General features: G+C 37.5%; 1 protein-coding gene across 1 annotated transcript in view; it reads left to right on the top strand.

Annotated features, from left to right (window-relative positions):
• Window positions 1–19613, top strand: part of PELI2 (pellino E3 ubiquitin protein ligase family member 2) — a 123978-nt gene that overhangs the window by 69583 nt on the left and 34782 nt on the right. Inside the window, exon 3 of the mRNA XM_014529265.1 lies at window positions 19240–19272. Coding sequence (XP_014384751.1) covers window positions 19240–19272 — 33 coding nt within the window. The remainder of the gene's footprint in view (window positions 1–19239; window positions 19273–19613) is intronic.

The raw sequence follows: 19613 nt of genomic DNA, 5'->3' as shown, positions 1-19613 counted from the left end.
TCTCCCTTCCTCTCTGTAAAAAAATCAATAAAATATATATATTTTTTAAAAAGCTCAAATATTAGTTGCTTTTTTTTAGACAAACTCATGGATTTTCATATGTATGAAAATAAATATACTACAGTCAACTAATATTTGATAAGCAAGCCAAGAATACTTAATAGGGAAAGGATAATCTTTTAAATAAAATAAAGGACATATAGAATAGTGTCTGGAACATATAAGAGTTCAAATGTTAGTTGCTCTTTTTTAGACAAACACATGGATATTCATATATATGAAAATAAACATACTACAGTCAACTAATATTTGATAAACAAGCCAAGAATACTTAATAGGGAAAGGATAGTCTTTTAAATAAATGGTGTTGGGAAAACTGGACAACCACATGCAAAAGAATGAAATTGGAACCTGTCATACATCACTCATAAAAATTAACTTGATAAGATACAGACAATAGAGTGGTGAAGGCTTGGTGGGGGGTGGGAGAGGGCAATGGGGGGAAAAAGGGACATACGTAATACTTTCAACAATAAAGATTTATATAAAAAATTTTAACTTGAAATGTGTTTACGACTTAAACATAATGCCTGAACCCATAAAACTCCTGTGAGAAAACATAGGGAAAGAGCTCCCTGACAGTGGTTCTTGGCAATGATTTTTTAGATATGACACCAAAAGCCCAAGTAATGAAAGCAAATAGATGGGACTGTAGCAGACTGAAAATACTCTGAACAGCAAAAGAAACAACAAAATGAAGAGACAATGTGCAGAATGGGAGAAGTATTTGCAAACCACCTATCAGATAAGAAGTTAATTTCCAAAATTTATGAGGAACTCATACAACTCAAATCCAGTTTAAAAAGAAATAGAAAACCAGAATAGGTATTTTTCCAGAGAAGACATACAAATGGCTAACTGGTACATGAAAAGATGCTCAAAATCACTAATCATTAGGGAAATGCAAATCAAAACTACCATGAGAAGTATGGCTGTCATCACACTTGCTATCATCAAAAAGGCAAGAGATAAGTGGTGAGGATGTGGAGAAAAGAATCCTTATGGAAAAAAGTATGGAAGTTCCTCAAAAAAATTAAAAATAGAACTTCCATATGGTCCAGCAATCCATATCCAAAGGAAATGAAATCACCATCTGCACCCCCATCACGGAAGCACATGTTCACGGAAGCATTATTTACTATAGCCAAGACATAAAAAGAACCTACGTGTTTATCAATGGATTGATGGATAAGGAAAATGTGAGATACTACTCAACCATAAAAAAGAAAATTCTTCAATATGAAACAACATGAATGGATCTTGTGGGAGTAATGCAAAGTAAAGTACATCAGTAAGAAAGACAAATACTATATGATATCGTTTATATGTGCAATCTAAAGAAAGCTGAAGTCATAGGAACAGCAGAATGGTGGTTTCTGGTGTGTGAGAAATGGGGAAATGTTGGTCAAAGGGTACAAACTTCTAGTTATAAGATGAATACGTTCTGGAGGTTTACTATAAGCATGGGACTATAATTAACAATACTGTATTATATACGTCAGAGTTGATAAGACAGTAGGTCTTAAATGTTCTCAATAAAAAAACAAAACACAACAGTAGTGCCCTAACCAGTTTGGCTCAGTGGATAGAGCGTTGGCCTGTGGACTGAAGGGTCCCGGGTTCGATTCCGGTCAGGGTCATGTACCTTGGTTGCTTTCCAAAATTTATGAGGAACTCATACAACTCAAATCCAGTTTAAAAAGAAATAGAAAACCAGAATAGGTATTTTTCCAGAGAAGACATACAAATGGCTAACTGGTACATGAAAAGATGCTCAAAATCACTAATCATTAGGGAAATGCAAATCAAAACTACCATGAGAAGTATGGCTGTCATCACACTTGCTATCATCAAAAAGGCAAGAGATAAGTGGTGAGGATGTGGAGAAAAGAATTCTTATGGAAAAAAGTATGGAAGTTCCTCAAAAAAATTAAAAATAGAACTTCCATATGGTCCAGCAATCCATATCCAAAGGAAATGAAATCACCATCTTGAAGAGATATCTGCACCCCCATGTTCACGGAAGCATTATTTACTATAGCCAAGACATAAAAAGAACCTACGTGTTTATCAATGGATTGATGGATAAGGAAAATGTGAGATACTACTCAACCATAAAAAAGAAAATTCTTCAATATGAAACAACATGAATGGATCTTGTGGGAGTAATGCAAAGTAAAGTACATCAGTAAGAAAGACAAATACTATATGATATCGTTTATATGTGCAATCTAAAGAAAGCTGAAGTCATAGGAACAGCAGAATGGTGGTTTCTGGTGTGTGAGAAATGGGGAAATGTTGGTCAAAGGGTACAAACTTCTAGTTATAAGATGAATAAGTTCTGGAAGTTTACTATAAGCATGGGACTATAGTTAACAATACTGTATTATATATGTCAGAGTTGGTAAGACAGTAGGTCTTAAATGTTCTCACTAAAAAAACAAAACACAACAGTAGTGCCCTAACCGGTTTGGCTCAGTGGATAGAGCGTCGGCCTGCGGACTGAAGGGTCCCGGGTTCGATTCCAGTCAGGGGTGTGTACCTTGGTTGCGGGCACATCCCTACTGTGGAGTGTGCAGGAGGCAGCTGATCAATGTTTCTCTCTTGTCAATGTTTCTGACTCTCTGTCCCTCTCCCTTCCTCTCTGTAAAAAATCAATAAAATATATTTAAAAAAAACACAACAGTAGTTATGGGTGGTGATAGATATGTTAACTAACCTTATTGTGGTAATCATTTCACAATATATGTGTATCAAGTCAACACATTGTACACTTCAAACTTGCACAATGTTATATGTCAATTATATCTCATTTAAAACTTGGGAAGGGGGGGAATAGAAAGGTCTTCCCCACAACAGGCTAATAGAACTCTTTTCCTTTAAAAAAGAAACACCTGAATGAATGAGTTTAACAATAGTTTAGAGACAGATTAGAATCAGTATAAGAAAATATCCAGAATAAAAAGAATTCATAGAATAATTTAAAAACTGCTTAATCAATTAAAAATGAAGCTTAAAAAGTTATTAAAACAGGTTAAAATTAGTCTCTTCCATGGGATCATGAGAAAAGCATTTCACTGATCCACACACAGGAGATTGTGGTGTGGTAAGGTGATTTATATGTGATGCAAAATCAAAGGAGTTCCCTTCCTGGATTCCCAACATCCCATCTCTGTTCATCCCGCCATGGAAAAAGTCCAACCGTGTTTTTAGCGAGGCCAAGACAAAGGCCAGTGTCCAGAGTTTCTGCTTCATCTTAGTCCTTTGGAGCCCACTTGGTCTGCTGTGGGCCCAGTAGTTGCTAGATCCACATCATCGAGTGTTCCCAGGTGGGAGAGAAAGCTGAATGGGGCAAGTGCCTTACTAGGTGAGCAAGAGAAGAGCCCCCCCCCCTCCACACACACACACCCAGAATCATAATCAGGAGCTTTTTCAAAATAATCAATCAACTTCCCGACTTTGGCGGGCTTGCATTGGGTCTACCACCTAGCCAATGATCTTTTTCCCAGGTTAGACTGACAGGCCTCTATCATCAAGCACCTCCCCTGTGCTGTCTTGATTTCTGTTGCACATGTGTTTGCCTCCCCCTTTTGTTCTATCCACTCCTCCAGTGTTCTGCAGGGAGTGGGGGTGGGGGTGGGGTGGGGAAAGCTCTAGCTTCCTGGTGAAGCAAACAGGCTCAGCGTCCCGGACCATTTGGCTTAACAATGTCTGACTCCCCTTGCTCTCTTTCTATCTGTAATAATAAAAGCATAATATGCTAATTAGACTGGATATCCTTCCGGACGACTTCCCAGACAAAGCCAGGCTGTAAGGGAAGCCTGGTCTCGGGTGTCTGCCGGTGGCCAGAGGGAAGCCGGTGCCAGCAGCCAGGGGAAGGAAGGCCTACTTTTGCATGAATTTCGTACATCAGGCCTCTAGTTTATCAATAACTAACTACCGACAGTAACATTTCCACAGAAAAGCATAATATGCTAATTAGACTGAATGTCCTTCCGGACGACTTTCCAGACAAAGCCAGGCCGCAAGGGAAGCCCGGGTCTCGGGTGTCTGCCGGTGCCAGCAGCCAGAGGAAGGAAGGCCTACTTTTGCATGAATTTCGTGCATCAGGCCTCTAGTTTATCAGTAACTAACTACCTACAGTGACATTTCCACAAGTAGGACAAATAGAAAGCAAGGAGTAAGAAGATAAGTAAAACATAGTTATATCTAAGTAATCATAATTAAATGTCATGGTCTAGATGTTCCAATTTTTTTAAAAAATGAAAAAGGTACATATATGTAGAATTCTTTAAAATCAAAACAAGAATGGGGGCAGTCTGTATATAATACCCCCAACCTGCTTCGATCACCTAAAATTTATCATAGTCTTCCATATCGTTATATGTCAGTATACTATAGTTTGGTTTTTTTTGTAGGGAGCAGTCTGCACACATATCTTCATTCACGAGGCTTGATTTCTGCACCTACATATAGAAATTTACATTTGTCTCTTAGAAATATTTTATCTTGGTTGACTTGGCCTGTTTTTATAGTATATCATCATTGGATAGATTTTGACCCCGTCATCCAGTGAATTCACTGTCTTTGGTTTTATATCATTTTTTTAAATGATCCACCTACTCTCCTTGACATCTTGAAAATTATGGATTAAAAAGGTTGAATTTAGCAGAGGTTAGAACAAAATTCTATATTTGCCATCAGAGGGCTCCTGTTAGGTTGAAACTGATCTTTTAGGCATAATCATTCACCCAAGTGTAAATCATTTTCTAGCTATATTTCTCCATTGTATGTAAAAGAATGTCACGGCAGACCTTATTAGATGCTTCATCAAATCTTGTTAAGAAAGTAGTCATTTAGTGAGTAGACTTTGCTATTCAGTCTGGAAGAATGATAAATTACTCTAAATTTGGGGAAACTTGAAATATAAACAACAGATGTCTATAGTTTGGCAAATGTCTGAAAAATGTCTAAAAATGCCCACAGTTTTATTACACACACATACACACACACACACACACAGTATGAGTCTGTTAGGCTACCTGCCACATAACTGACACAGGCATTTACAAGTTTCTATTTGGAATTTTTGTCTCAAGATTAAATTTAATGTAATTAGTTAAAATATATTTCAGAATATTGAGTTGATTTAATCTCCATTAAAAGTGGTTGCATGAATGTGAAATAGAATACAAAAATAATTGTCAGTGTCTACTATGCTGTTAGTATGCACTGAACATGTCACATGACCCAACTAAACATTGGCTTCATTGAACATTATCAATGATGAGAACATTAAGTTTTGTGCACCTTTTTATTCAGTCTTCCACTTTTTAAGGTTTTAGAAGTTAGGAACTACATATATCCCCTGATTTGAACCTTTCAAAGAATTCTAATATGACAGAGTACAGCTTATTATTCCCATGTTTAAGTTGAAGGGAGTGATGCACAGAGAAATAAAATAACTGCCCAGAAAAAGGAGTGATTCCTTCTAATCATCAGGAGAGTCATGGAAACCTTCACACATGAGGTAGCTTTTAACCAGGGCTTACCATTTTGTTAAGGGCTGGTTGTGAAACGGGGCATGAGACCTAGCAGGGCCAAGGCAGAGAGGCATGGAAAACCCCAGGAGGGTTTGGAAAGCAGAGTGGCTGGCACATATTGGGAGATTGGGCCAAAGGGTAATGTGAGGCCACTTCCTAGAGAGTCCTGAGTGCCATGTTCAGGAATTGGGCTTGCATCTGCAACGGGGAGAATCCAGTTAGAGGATTCAAGGAAGGAGAGTGGCTCTCATAGGGCCAGAACACAGTAGAGACCTGCTGCTACTTACTATTCCAAGGGTTAGTTGTTAAAAACCCACAAATATTTTATTGCCCAAGGGAAGGACAGCACATGCTAGTTGTCTGTGTTCACCATACCATTTCGGAAGAGGGTTTTCCTCTGAGTGAACATCTCATAAACATGGTTACTTGCCAGTTCAAAAACAAACTGCACAGTCTCCTCTCCCAGTTGTTGCCTCGCCTTCTGTTTGCATGCTTCTGTTGTGCCTGTCACATGCAGGTGTGAGTGCTTTATCAGCTCACCCCTGGAGTAGTAGTTCTGTGAGTTGGCCTTGGGAGATGGATTACTTGATGCTCAGATGTATTCATTGGTTTTAAAAGATTGATATGAGTACCTTTTGGTTTCTGAAAATTCACATGTGAGATGTCTAAGCTTAAGGAATTAATGTCCACTAAAATTCAGACAATATTGAGTATTTACTCTGTTCCAGGTACCTGTCAGGGTGGGAGGGGAGAAAAGTAAGTCAAGTCCTCTGGGCCGTTTGTAGTTTCTCTGTTTGTTTGGCATCATTTACTTATGTGCTGCATTTGTCTGTCAGCCCTGTCACAGTGCTTGGCTCTTCGTATTTACAAGTCTTGTCTCTCTCACTGTGAATGCCTTCCCTTCCCCCAAGATACTCTTTTCTTATTCTGTCTAAATCTTGCTATCCTAGCATCCCCCTCAAAGACCACGTCTTCCCAGAATCCTTATCTTCCAAGCCATGGTCAGTTTAATTCAACAAATCCTTCTGGAGCATTCTGTCAGGTACAAGGTCCTATGTGAGTAGCCTGGGGACAAGAACTGTGTCTGACTTCATCTTTATAACCTCAGCCCAGAGCAGAGCAGGGGCTCCAAATATGTCTGTGTAAGTGGCTTATCGAGGAATTGCTATGAGAAGAAAGCAGTAGGAAGTGCGGGGAGCAGGAGAGAGCCAGAGAAGCAGCTGAGAAAATGTGCTTCTAGCTCAAGTGCAGCCCCAGCCTGATCCAGGGAGCTCTGAAACATGGGGCCACATATTGCCTACTGTGTGTGCGGCAGGGGCTCAGCCTTTTTCATTACTTAGAGGGTGCAGGCTGCTCCTGAGGGAAGAGCATTATCTTCCAGTCATTTCTGCACTAGGTGGTACGAAGGACCCTCCCGAGAAAAGGGCTCCATTGTGAACCATCAGTAGCTAACACTCGCTGCCCACACAACCCACAGTGAATGGGGTAGGCGCACAGCCCTGTGACGCTCCACTGACGCAGGCGGTCTTTATAAACAGAAGCCAACATTTGTACTTGTTCCCCTGAGTGTATTTCCTTCCATTACAAGTGGAGTTATCCTCCTAGGAAGATAGTGATATAATATTTGTGTAGCGCTTTGACCTTAAAAAAAATCAGTTTATTTTCTTGTTTTGTATCCCTGCAAAAACTGTAAGGAAAATAGGATAGTTATTATTGATGTTTTACAGTTGAAAACATAGTAGCATATGAAGGGTAAGTGACTTCAGGTCAAGTAGCAGTAGTTTTCACTGGGTACTCAGTTTAACCCTGCAGCAGTCCTATGGGGTGGGTATTGTTATCCCCAGAAGTTGTGATGCAGGGAAGTAAGTGACCTGCCTGCATTCCCAGAGCTGGAATGCAGCGGAGCCTGCTTGACTCCACACCTGCTTTAGTCCCACCATAACCTGCAGCCTCTGCAGGGGGTAGGCAAAGCCAAGTCCCAATCCCAAGTTTTTGACATCTACAGCTCTTAGAGAGAGGCCTCTAAGCATAAATGAAGGTCCATTTAGCATAAAATTTAAAATGCCTCAATTGTTTACAGCTAGCATAGCATATCGTGCTGAGTTGTTAAAGCTCTGGGGTTGCTACATCAATAGTAGCCACATTTGTGATATTTTAGTTCTTCAATTTATGTTCATTTTGTATTCCTGTCTTGATTGACATGACAGCTTGAGACTTCAGGCACTGCGTACCATAATTCTCTTGTTTGTTTGTTTTTTCATTTTTTCATAAATGGATTGTGAGGTCGAACTCAGAATTAGTTAATTTAAGTTGAGAATAGCACAGGGTAATATCTCAGGCATCTAGAATGCTTGAGAGGATAGGGTACTATAGCTCAATAATTGATTCGTTTGGCAAACACTGTTGAGTGCTCTGTGCTGACATTGTGCTCACTAGACAGTAGGAGGTGACAAGAAATTCCCTTTAAGAAAGGGAATTTAGGCCTTTAAAATTATGTTTTTAGCTAATGATAGTAAATCCCTGTTTTAAAGAAAGACTGACCAAAGCAAAGATGTTCGTTCCTACACTGCGTTCATTAACACAACAATCTTTATTGGAACAGCTATGGTGTGAGAATAACCCAATCATGTCATTTGCCACATCAGCCAGCTTTGAAAGAAGTCTTGGGAAATACAGTCATAACATTATGTTTGTGAAAGCACATCTAATCTGGACATCTAACCTGTAGCATATGCATGATGGAGTCAGTTTGAGTTAGGTGGAGATAAAAATCATTCAGTTCAAAATAAAAATTAATTAGAAATGTCAGAAGCCAGGTATGGTTCTAGAGAAAGGGGGTGTCTAGAAAACATTTATTGAAACCTTATTGAAAATAAAAATGAATTCCAATTTGTCTCTGAATCTGTTAGCAAAGGTTTTATGTTGAGGCTGAATCTTAAAGTTTGACTTCTCCTCTTTTACATAAATTGTACATAGTTAGAAATCACAAAACCTCAGAACTTCTTAGGAAATAACTTATAAATAAAATAAATGAAATCACTAGTTAGCCTTGCCTATAACTTAAATAACAAAATATGTTGTTGTAGGTAGATGGATATCAGATAGGTCTCCCCTCCTTCATCCCATATGCTCTGATTAATTTAGGTCATACCTTTTAAAGTGACAGCTTTTGAGAACATATGTCCTGTCTTCTGTACATAGCCTTTATCTTCTGATTTGTACTAGTGTGTGCTGTTAAAAGGTACCAGATGCCTGAATAGGATGCTCTGCATTATTACATGCATCAAAGTTATTTTTCCTTTCAAAATATGAGTTTGAGTGTGTATCTTTTTCTTCATATTTGCCTGCATATATAGGACCCTATTTTAACAATGTGTAGTGGACAATCAAGGACAAGTAGGATATGACTTAACCAAAATTAGTTTTATACTAAATAAGTATGTTTTCTATTGTAGATGTACACGATTGTCCTATAAAGTAGTTTGTACTGCATATGTGTCTGTGTACCAGGAACTTTTCTAAGTACTGGAGATAAAAGTGGTGAACAACATAGAAAAAGTTCCCACCCTCTCAGAGCTCAGTTTCTAATGTAAGCTGGGAGGAAGACAGTAAGCAATAAAATAAACATAGGCTCTTAAGTGCCCAGAAGAAAATAAAATAATATTAGCGAGAACTAGCTTACTACTAGAGTACTATTAATGTTTAATGTTATTAGGAGTGTTTTCATTCAAGAAGTTGAATTGCTATGGTTAAAGTTGTCATCACTTCAAGTTTCTATCCCCTAAACCAGTGGTTCTCAACCTTCTGGCCCTTTAAATACAGTTCCTCATGTTGTGACCCAACCACAAAATTATTTTCATTGCTACTTCATAACTGTAATGTTGCTACTGTTATGAATTGTAATGTAAATATCTGATATGCAGGATGGTCTTAGGCAATCCCTGTGAAAGGGTCGTTCGACCGCCAAAGGGGTCTCGACCCACAGGTTGAGAACCGCTGCCCTAAACTCTCCTCAAGACTTCCTAAATGTATACAAAACAATTCTGTTTCTACCCATGGAGAATTAACTGCTACAGAAATTCTCTCCCTCCCCCTGCTGTAAACAACTGGAACACTGGACAAATTATTTTAAGTAACTGTTTGCAGATATTGCACAAGAGGCAGCTCAGGACTGGGATCCCTAAGAGAAGGGAAATAAAGGAGGGAAGCAATCCTCCCCGCATCTTGTTGCCGGAAGGCAGTTTCCAGGCACAGGCACAGGGATGAGGAACCAGACAGCCCTGTGATCTCACTGATTACAGTTGAGGCCGCCAGGATTTGTGAGAGAGAGCGCCAGAGGTGAGGAGGCTTCCTGGGGAGAAAGGGTTCTGCATGCTTGCAGAGGGTGCCCCTTGAGCCCTTGGCTAAGTACTGCTTTGCTCATGTGTAGGACAAAACTCCACAGGGTGGGAAAAGAACCACTGGAGCCCTAGCTGGTTTGACTCAGTGGATAGAGCGTTGAGCCTGCGGACTGAAGGGTCCCAGGTTCGATTCTGGTCAAGGGCACGTACCCGGGTTGTGGGTTTTTCTCCCGTGTGGGGTGGGAGGCAGCCAATCAATAATTCTCTTTCATCATTGATGATTCTATCTTTCTCTCCCCCTTCCTCTCTGAGATCAATAAAAATATATTTAAAAATAAAAAAGAACCACTGGAAAGCAATAGGTCAAATAATTTCTGCAGTTCATGTTCCCACCTGCAATGTGGAAAAACCTCATAAAACAAGGGAAATAGGATAGAGTCTGCAGAAGAGTGTCACCTAAGTAATGAGGCTGAATTATCCCTAGATCAAAGTCTGCTCTGGACTTGCCCCAACAAAGCTCAAAAGCAAGCCTTGAGAGAGAAAACTGATCTGAAGTAACTTAACTGCCTGCCAGAACAAGTCTACCTTTAACAAATCCACCATCCACAAACAAAACTAAGTATCTGGAATCCAATAAAAAGTTACTAGAAATGCAAAAAAGCAATAAAATATGACTGATAGTGTGGGGAGGATCAATAGAAACAAACCCAGAAATTACAGATGGAATTAATAGACAAGAAGTTTAAAACAGCTGCTACAATTATATTCCTTATGATCAAGAGTGTAGAGGAAAACATAAACATGTTGAGAGAAATGAAAGTACAAAAAAGACCCAACCAAAACTTCCAAAAGTGAAAAAATGAAATGTCTGCCGTAGAAAATGCACTAGTTGAGGTAATAGCACATTAGAAACTGAAGAAGAAAAGATCAATGAACTTAAAGAAACATCAATAGAAAGTATCCAGTATAAGGCATAGAGAGGAAAATGATTAAACAAAATGAAGAGAGCCACTATAAACTGTGGAAGAATATCAAGTGTTCTCAAATATGTGTAATTGGTGTCTTAGAAAAATGGGGGTTAGAAGAGGAAAGAACAGATTGGCCATAATTTTTTTCAAATTTGATGAAAATGATAAATCCAAGATTTACATGGTCAATGAACCCCACAGAGAAGAAACTTAAGGAATATCACAGTAAGACACATTACAGTCAAACTGCTGAAAACAAAAATGAAAAAATCTAGAAAGGACCCAGAGAAAAATGAGGCAGTATGTGCAAAAGAACAAAGAATGAAAAACCAAAAATATTTATCAGAAATGCTACAAGCCAAAGGACAATGGGTCAACATCTTTAAAGTACTAGAAGGGAAGGACAGAAAGATGGAGCAAAAAAGGGAAACTGTCAACGTAGAATTCTATACCTAGCATAAAAATCTGTCAAAAAGGAAAGAAAACTAAAATCCCCTTTTAAACAATGCTATAAATAGTGCCAGCAAACCAGCACAAGAAATGTTAGTTTTTTGGGCAGAAGAAAAAATATACCAGATGGAAATTTGGCTTTACACAAAGTACTTTAGACATGGTAAAGATGAGGTTAAATATAAAAGATATTTCTTATCTCTTTAAAAGATAATTAGCTAATTAAAGCAAATGAATAATAATGTATGGTGCTTATAACACATATAGAAGTAAAATGTATGATAACATTAAAGGCAGGAGGGAGGAAATTATAGGATTCTTGCATTGTTTATCCTGGGAATGCAAGGTTGGTTTATCATTAAAAAAAAAACAAACAAAAAAACCATCAATGTAATTCACCATATCCACTGACTAAAAAAACCCAACCCATATGATCATCTCAATAGATGCATAAGAAGTATGAATAAAGAAATAACAGAAAAGAGTTCTTCGCCTGCTCACGATGCGATCCAGCAACTCTCTTTTAGGTATTTACCCAGGAAAAATGGAAACAGTATTCACAGCCTTGTTCATGATGGGCAAAAACTGGAAATAATGTTAATATCCATCAGCTAATGAATGGATAAGAAAATCATAGTATTTCCATACAATGGAATACCATTAATAAATAGAAAAAGGAACAAGTTACATAACTATACACACAACATAGATAAATCTCAAAAGATAATTTAAAGAAGCCAAATACAAGAGACTGTACATTAAGTTTTCGTGTATGTAATATTTTAGAAAAGACATAACTCTAGTGATAGAAAGCAAATCAGTGGTTGTTGGGAAAGAGGAAAGGAAGGGGGACTGGCTGTCAAGAGTCATGGAGGAACTGGGATGATGGATCCTTTCTATATCTTGATTGAAGAGATAATTACATGATGATATTCATTTGTCAATAATCATCTAATTTTGCACTTACAATTGGTGAATTTTATTAAGTGTAAATTATATTTAAAGCTGATTTTTAAAGTATGCAAAACAGGTCTTTATAAACTATATTTGAGGGTTTGGTGATTACCTTTGTGAGAGTAAATAGTATGATGAATACCTCAAGAAGCTCACATAATCTTATGCCAAGGTATTACAGCATTTAGTCGACTGAGATGTTCAGTTATGGAGACTTCAAAATGAATGTGGACAGGCATATCCATGTTCAGAGTAGGAGAGTAAAGAAAATAGGAGATGGGTGTTTTGAAGAAAATCAGAAATGAGAGGTTTCACTAAGAAAAGGAGGCACTGTAGATGATGTGCAAACCAGCTGTCTCTAGACGCTTGTATGAGGCTGGGAATTCCCTTTGCCCCCTGAATGTTCTTGCTCCAGGGAAAAAGGTTTTCCAGTTGTTCACACTTGGCAACTTTTGGGACTGGATGGTTTTGGCAAGGATGGTATGCTGTCAAGGAAATTCTAGAAACTACTGAATACTAGTAATATGCCTCAATTTCAACTTCTGTTGATATTTTTAAACTGTATACTGTGATTGCAAAAATGACTTAAATTAATTGACCTCCCTGATTTCTCCTGCTTAATCTCTCTGCCCCAGGTGACAGTTTTGATTACTGCTTGTTTTTGTAACTCATTCTTACATATAATGCCATATTTTCCTGGTTCTCCCTTACTTCTGTTATGGTTTTTCATTTCTAATGATGGAAAGAGGGTTTGATAGGTGAGTGAACTACATTGCTTTCAAAGTGATGCCCAAAGCTGTGACCTCATAAATTAGATAATGAAAGTTTATATAAACCCTGTTCCCCAAACTTGGCAATTCTTCTCTAAAAAAAGCAATGAAGTATAATAGAAGAGTATACACTACAGTGTAGACTTTCCCATTCACTTAGAAAATCACTTATCCACTCCAAGTCAGTTTTCTTATTTTACAAAATGGGGATAATTATACCTATGTCATGGTTGCTGTGTGCACAAATTATTAAGTAAACCATACATGAAAATGCTCTACCTTGAAAAGGCACTGTATATGCAGAAATTAATATTAATTTGGTTATGGGTACAGAGGTTTATTTTATAAATCTGTTTTTGGTTTCTTATTTCTAGAGTGTATGCAAGCAGAGGATTTTATACATGTAGATTGATAATCTAATTAGACTTAACACATAGATATATGACTGAAAGTGATGGCTTTTCAAGTACTATAAATGAGACTTGTCTACTCTGGTTATATAGTTTTATTCTTGAAAAGTTGCTTTGATAGGTGGCATCTTTAGGGCTTACCATTCATCACAGGCTTCATCCACTAGGTAGCAACACATTTTTGGGGTCAAATGTATTCATATTCTGTCTCTTCCCAAAAATTAGAGGCAGGACTGTTTATTTTAAGCAGCAATCTAGAGGCAGAGTCCTAAGGCAAATCCATCCTTTCATTTGTCTTCCTTTAGCTAGCACGTCTAATAATACAACATTGGCCTTGGTCATTTGTAGCTGCAATTCTAGGTGTTTTGTTCCACAGCATCACCCAAGGAGTAAACACTATGTTTTTTACTGCATGGATAGATCTTCTAATCAATGGTAATAATCTTACTGACTTATAACCAAATCATATCTGAATCCCATTATTCTCAATATCAAGCCATTTTACTTTCCCATTGATTTTTGATTATGTATAAACTAGAGGCCTGGTGCACAAATTCATGCACTACTGGGGTCCCTCAGCCTGGCCTGTGGGATCGGGCCAAAACCGGATCTCTGGTATCCCCCGAGGGGTCCCAGATTGCGAGTGGGTGCAGACCAGGCCAAGGGACCCAACAGGGACGCGGGAGGTTGGCCAGCCAGGGAGGGACCACAGGAGGGCTCCAGGGCATGTCGGCCCATCTTGCTCAGTCACGATCGGCTGGGCCCCAGCAGCAAGCTAACCTACTGGTTCGAGAGTCTGCCCCCCGGTGATCAGTGCACATCATAGTGAGTGGTTGAGTGGCCTTAGCATATCATTAGCATATTACTCTGATTGGTTAAATTTAGCATATCATTAGCATATTACTCTGATTGGTTGAATGGATGACTGGACAGCCGGACACTTAGCATATTAGGCTTTTATTATATAGGATGGATTGTCTACAGATTTTCCACATCAGACTGTTTTCTCTGAGATGTTCCAGTGCTGTCCTGGTCACCATTGGATTCTTGTTTATATGATATCCCTATTCCTTTGAATACATTTGTATTCTCATCGACAATAGCTAGAATGTAAAAGTTTTAAGATAGAATATGCATAAGAGAAAGCATTTTTGTAAATAATACCTTTTATTCATTTTTGTTAGTGACTCTTTTCATCTGAGGATTGATTATTCAAAAGGTTATTGCACGATGCTAGATGCTCTGATTCTTTTGCCTAAGGATTTAATAATCTAGGGACCCAAGCTTTCTTTACTTACCCCAAATTTCTTTTAAATATACAGACAACAGACAAATATTGGTGAACATGTAAGAACTCAGGACATACAATTTTTATAAGCCCTTACTGAAGAAATTACCAGAAGACAAATTTCAGCCAAATAGGAGGTGAATGGAGACTCTCAAAGAGACTAGCATTTAATAATTGAATTCAGTGTGCTCTGAAGAACTAAAACAATAGAGAGTGATTGCTACAGAATAGAATATAAAGGTTATAAAGCCTGACAATGTAGAAATAATAAAATAAAAGGTGAGAAAGGAAAAGGTGAGAGGTAGTGTATGCATGCTAATACCCTCAGATTTTATATCTGGGATACAATACCTATAATTTAAAACAGAAAGATATAAGTATTCAATGGTTTAAAAAAGCAAACTGCAAGAAACATTATAAAATCAATAAAAAGTGTGTGGAGGAGGATGGTAGAGAGGAAATGAGAAAATTCTCATTAATCATTGCTCTTATGAGAGAGTTAATGAGTGCAACCATGTTTATGTAGTTGTATATATATAAAAGTAGAAATGCAACTCTTCTGAGTAATCATGTAAAATATAGAATATAAGGCAAAGACAGCATGGACTGTAATGTGAGGGTTTTTTTAAAAGGCACTGCAGAAGCCCAGTTCACATAGCATCAAACATGTAATGAGCTTCATTATTTTCAGAGTCCATATTTGCAAATTCGCTTGCTCACTAAAATTTATTGTAACCCTCAAATCAATACTCGTGACACTTACCCAATCAATTTTGGACATGAACAGCATAGTGAAAATTTTGAGTTGCTAGCTGAGGTTGAACAAGGCAACACTCTGCCTTTTTGTTTCAACTTTCACACTATAAACAATTATTTGTAAAAAAAAAATGTATATTAATAAACTAGGTGTCTTTAAAAGAAAAATGCATAAAATAAGTTTACATATTGATTAGTTGACCAGAATGTTGTGATCAGAGGCTCACAGGAACCTTTCCCTATATTTCCCATAGGTGTTCACTAATTCAGTGTTTGCAACAACTTTACAGAATGTAACTATGGCAACTAGCAAGAACTGACTGTACCTAGTGTTGAATCTAACAAAAGATGTGAAAGACTTGTACAGTGAAAACTATAAAACATTGCTGAGAGATAGAACATATCTCTAAATATGTGAGAAGATATACCATGTGCATAGATCAGAAAACTCAATATTGGTGTTAGTTCTTCCCAAATCGATTTGTAAATTCAACACACATACAAAATCAGAATTCCAGCAGGCCTTTTAAAGATTGATATTTCCTTGAAAATGCAAAAACCTAAGAAAGCTAAAACAGTTTTGAAAAAGAACAGAATTAGAATACTTACACTAATTGATTTCAAAGGCTTTTTTGTACATTACCAAGACAGCATGGTATTGATGAAAAGATATATAGATAGATCAACAGAATAGAGTCCAGAAATAAACCCACACACATATGGACACCTGATTTTGATCAGAGGTGCAAAGGTGATTTAGTTGAAAATGAATAGCCTTTTAAACAAGTATGCTGGACCATTTGATATCTATATGCAGAAATATGAACTTTGATCTATACCTTTTACCATGTACAAAAATTAGCTCAAAATGGATCATAAACCTAAATATAAAACTTCTCAAAGGAAACATAGAAGTATATTTGTGATTTTTCAATTAAATAAAAGTTTCATAGATATAAAGCCAAAAATATGATTCATAAAGGACAGATTGATAAATTAGACATAAAAATTAAGAACATTTGCTCTTCAAAAGAGATTGTTCAGAGGAAAGACAAGATATAGCTGGGAGAAAATATTTTGCAAATTGTATCTCTGATAAAAGATTTGTATTCAGAATATATAAAGAATTCACAAAATTCAATAATAGACTAATTTTTTAAATGGGCAAGAGATTTGAACAGACACTCTACTAATGAAGATATACAGGTGGCAAATCATCATATGAAAGGATTCTCAGTGTCATTAGGCAAATACAAGTTAAAATCACAGTGAGATATCACTCGATATTCATAAGAGTGGTTAATTTAAAAGATGACAATACCAAGGGTTGACAGGGTGTGGAGTAAGTGGAACTCACAATTATTAGTGATGGGAATGCCAAATGGTACATCCAGTTTGGAAAATAATTTTGCAGTTTTTTAAAAAGTTAAACATATACCTACTGTATGTCCAGCTATTCAACTCCTTGGTATTTGCCCAAGAGAAAGGAAAGCATCTATATATATAAAAAGCTAATATGCTAAGTGTCCGTCCGACCGGTTGCAATGATGTGCACTGACCACCAGGGGGCAGATGCTCAACTAAGGAGCTGTCATGATGCACCCTGGCCATTTACAGAAAAACGGCACCGTAGACCTGGTGCCCACAAAGCAACACTCAGCTTCCCCCAAGTGGGACACAGGCTTCACCACCACCCCAGAGTGACACCCCACCAAATCGCAGCCGATGCTGCCGAGACCTCATGGCTCAAAATGCAGCCCACAGCCCAGCCCAGCCCTGGAAAGAGCGGCTGTGGGCGATGATGTCACGTAGCAATGCCCGGCATCCTCTCCCTAGTGACTAGCCTCCTTGGAGTTTCTTCAGCCCAGAAACATGACTTGCTTTATAGTCAGGTGGAAACATTTACATTTTAACCAAATATCTGTGAAGCATTTTCCCATGCCTCATCTTATTTGATCCTCCAGAAGTCCTGGAGTAGGTAGATAGGAGACTTGGTGGAATCCTATTTTCTTTTCATTAGCTGGAAAACAGAGATTTAGAAAGCTTAGAAACTTGACCCGACTGAAAAGAAGTAAGAAATGGTGGACCTTGAAAATGACTTCAGGTTTTCTCACTGTGCAGAATATAGTCAAACACTGCTGCAGTTAAATATTTTACCCTTTGTTCTCCCTGTGTGATCTACAATAATAAATCTGCTTCGTGTTGATATTTACTGCTGTGTTGCTGACAATTACCTGAAAGAGAAGTTGGGGTGCTTCACTGGGCTGGAAAAAGTTTAGCTAAATCAGAAAGCAGGTCTAATTAAGCAAGTTTATTCTGTATATATAAAAGGCTAAGTTGACTCACGCATGTGCCATACATATAAACCTCTCACTGGCGCCAATCGCACACGTGTGTTTCGATCTTTCATTGTCAGTCATGAATTTGTTTGACGCTTCTGTTATAGAGAAAGGGCAAATAGCGTTATTAAAACATTTCTTCTAATTTCCTTTCAATGTGCATGAATCCTTGCACTGGGACACTAGTGTAGTCATAAAAAATACTTGTACATAAATGTTTATAACAGCCTCATTTTCAATAGCCAAAAATAACTAACCTGATGTCCATCAGCAAATGAATGGATGAACAAATTGTGGTTTACCCTTACAAGGGAATACTACTTAGCACTAAAAGTAATGGTTTATTGATACATGCAACAACATGGGTAAATCTCAAAGTAATGATAAGCAAAAGAAGCCAAACCAAAAAAATAATACAGTGTAAGATTTCATTTCTATGAAACGTTAGGAAATGCAATCTAGTCTATGGTGACAGAACAGAAATCATTGGCTGCCTAGGCATGAGGAAGTGGTTGGAAGGGAAGGATGAATTCATAGAGGCATGGTGAGGAAGCTTCTATGGGTTTATCTCCAATAGGAAAACATATCCTCAGGTGAGGATAAAATAAAAATTTTTTAAAAAATCTTAAGCTTCAGTCACAATAGAAATGCTCATTAAAAGCACAATGATGTGATTTTTCACATACCAGGCAGTATGGACCATAACACTTAATAATGCACTGTGAATGTGGGGGAAACCCACTCTTGTACACATCTGGTGGGAACTTAAGTTGGTATAACTTCTATGAAAAGTTACAATAGCTTTCAGTATTGAAAGTGCACATACCATGTGATCTAGCAATTTTATTTCTAGGAATTTATACAATAGCTTTCAGTATTGAAAGTGCACATACCATGTTCATTTGCTTTTGAACAATTTTATTTCTAGGAATTTGCTGTATAGATATATCCTCCCATATGCAAAATGAATACATGGATGTTCATTGCAGCATTGTTTGTAAAAATGGAAAAAAATAATCTTTTAATTGCATAAATTAAAAATGAGATTTATTGGATAAATAAGGCTATATCTATGCATCAAAAAGAATGAGACAGCACTAATAGCTAAGGATATAGACCATTCTACAAGTTGTACTGTTAAGTGAAAAAATCAGGGAACAGAATGCCCTGTACAGTATGCTATCATTTCTTATGCATATTCGGTGCTAGTATAGACATAAATATTTCCTGCAAAGATCCACATGAATCTAGTAATAGTGGTGCTGTCTGATTCAGGTCTGGAATTGGAAGGAGCATACTACTCTGGAAACATTTGATAGTCTGTGTACATATAAACTAATTAAAATTATTCTTTGTCTTAGAAATCAGTCCAGAACCTGGAGGACCTTACAAAAGTAAGTATTAACTTATCTGATAAATATTATTAATGTTTTAGTAATAAAAAATATTGCTAATATAACAGTAATTATTGTATGTTAGGCACTGTACTCTGGGTCCTTTACAAATGTCATTTCAGTTTTTCCAATAAACCTTCAAGGTAGTTGGGGTACTGTACAGGTTAAGAAATAGATTCACAATATCACCCAAGGACACACAGATAATAAGGCCCTTTTAAGTTCAGTTGATTGAGGCTTGAGGAGTAACATCCAAAGATATATCCAAGCTTCTGTCCATAACATTTATGGATGGCATGTGTAGTGGCAGACCACACAAGTCAGTTACATGTAAGCTTCCT

This window comes from Myotis brandtii, unplaced genomic scaffold (assembly GCF_000412655.1).
Source record: "Myotis brandtii unplaced genomic scaffold, ASM41265v1 scaffold675, whole genome shotgun sequence".
Classification (NCBI taxonomy): Eukaryota; Metazoa; Chordata; class Mammalia; order Chiroptera; family Vespertilionidae; genus Myotis; species Myotis brandtii.
Note: the sequence above shows the minus strand (reverse complement) of the source record. Positions and strands in the feature narration are given on the sequence as shown.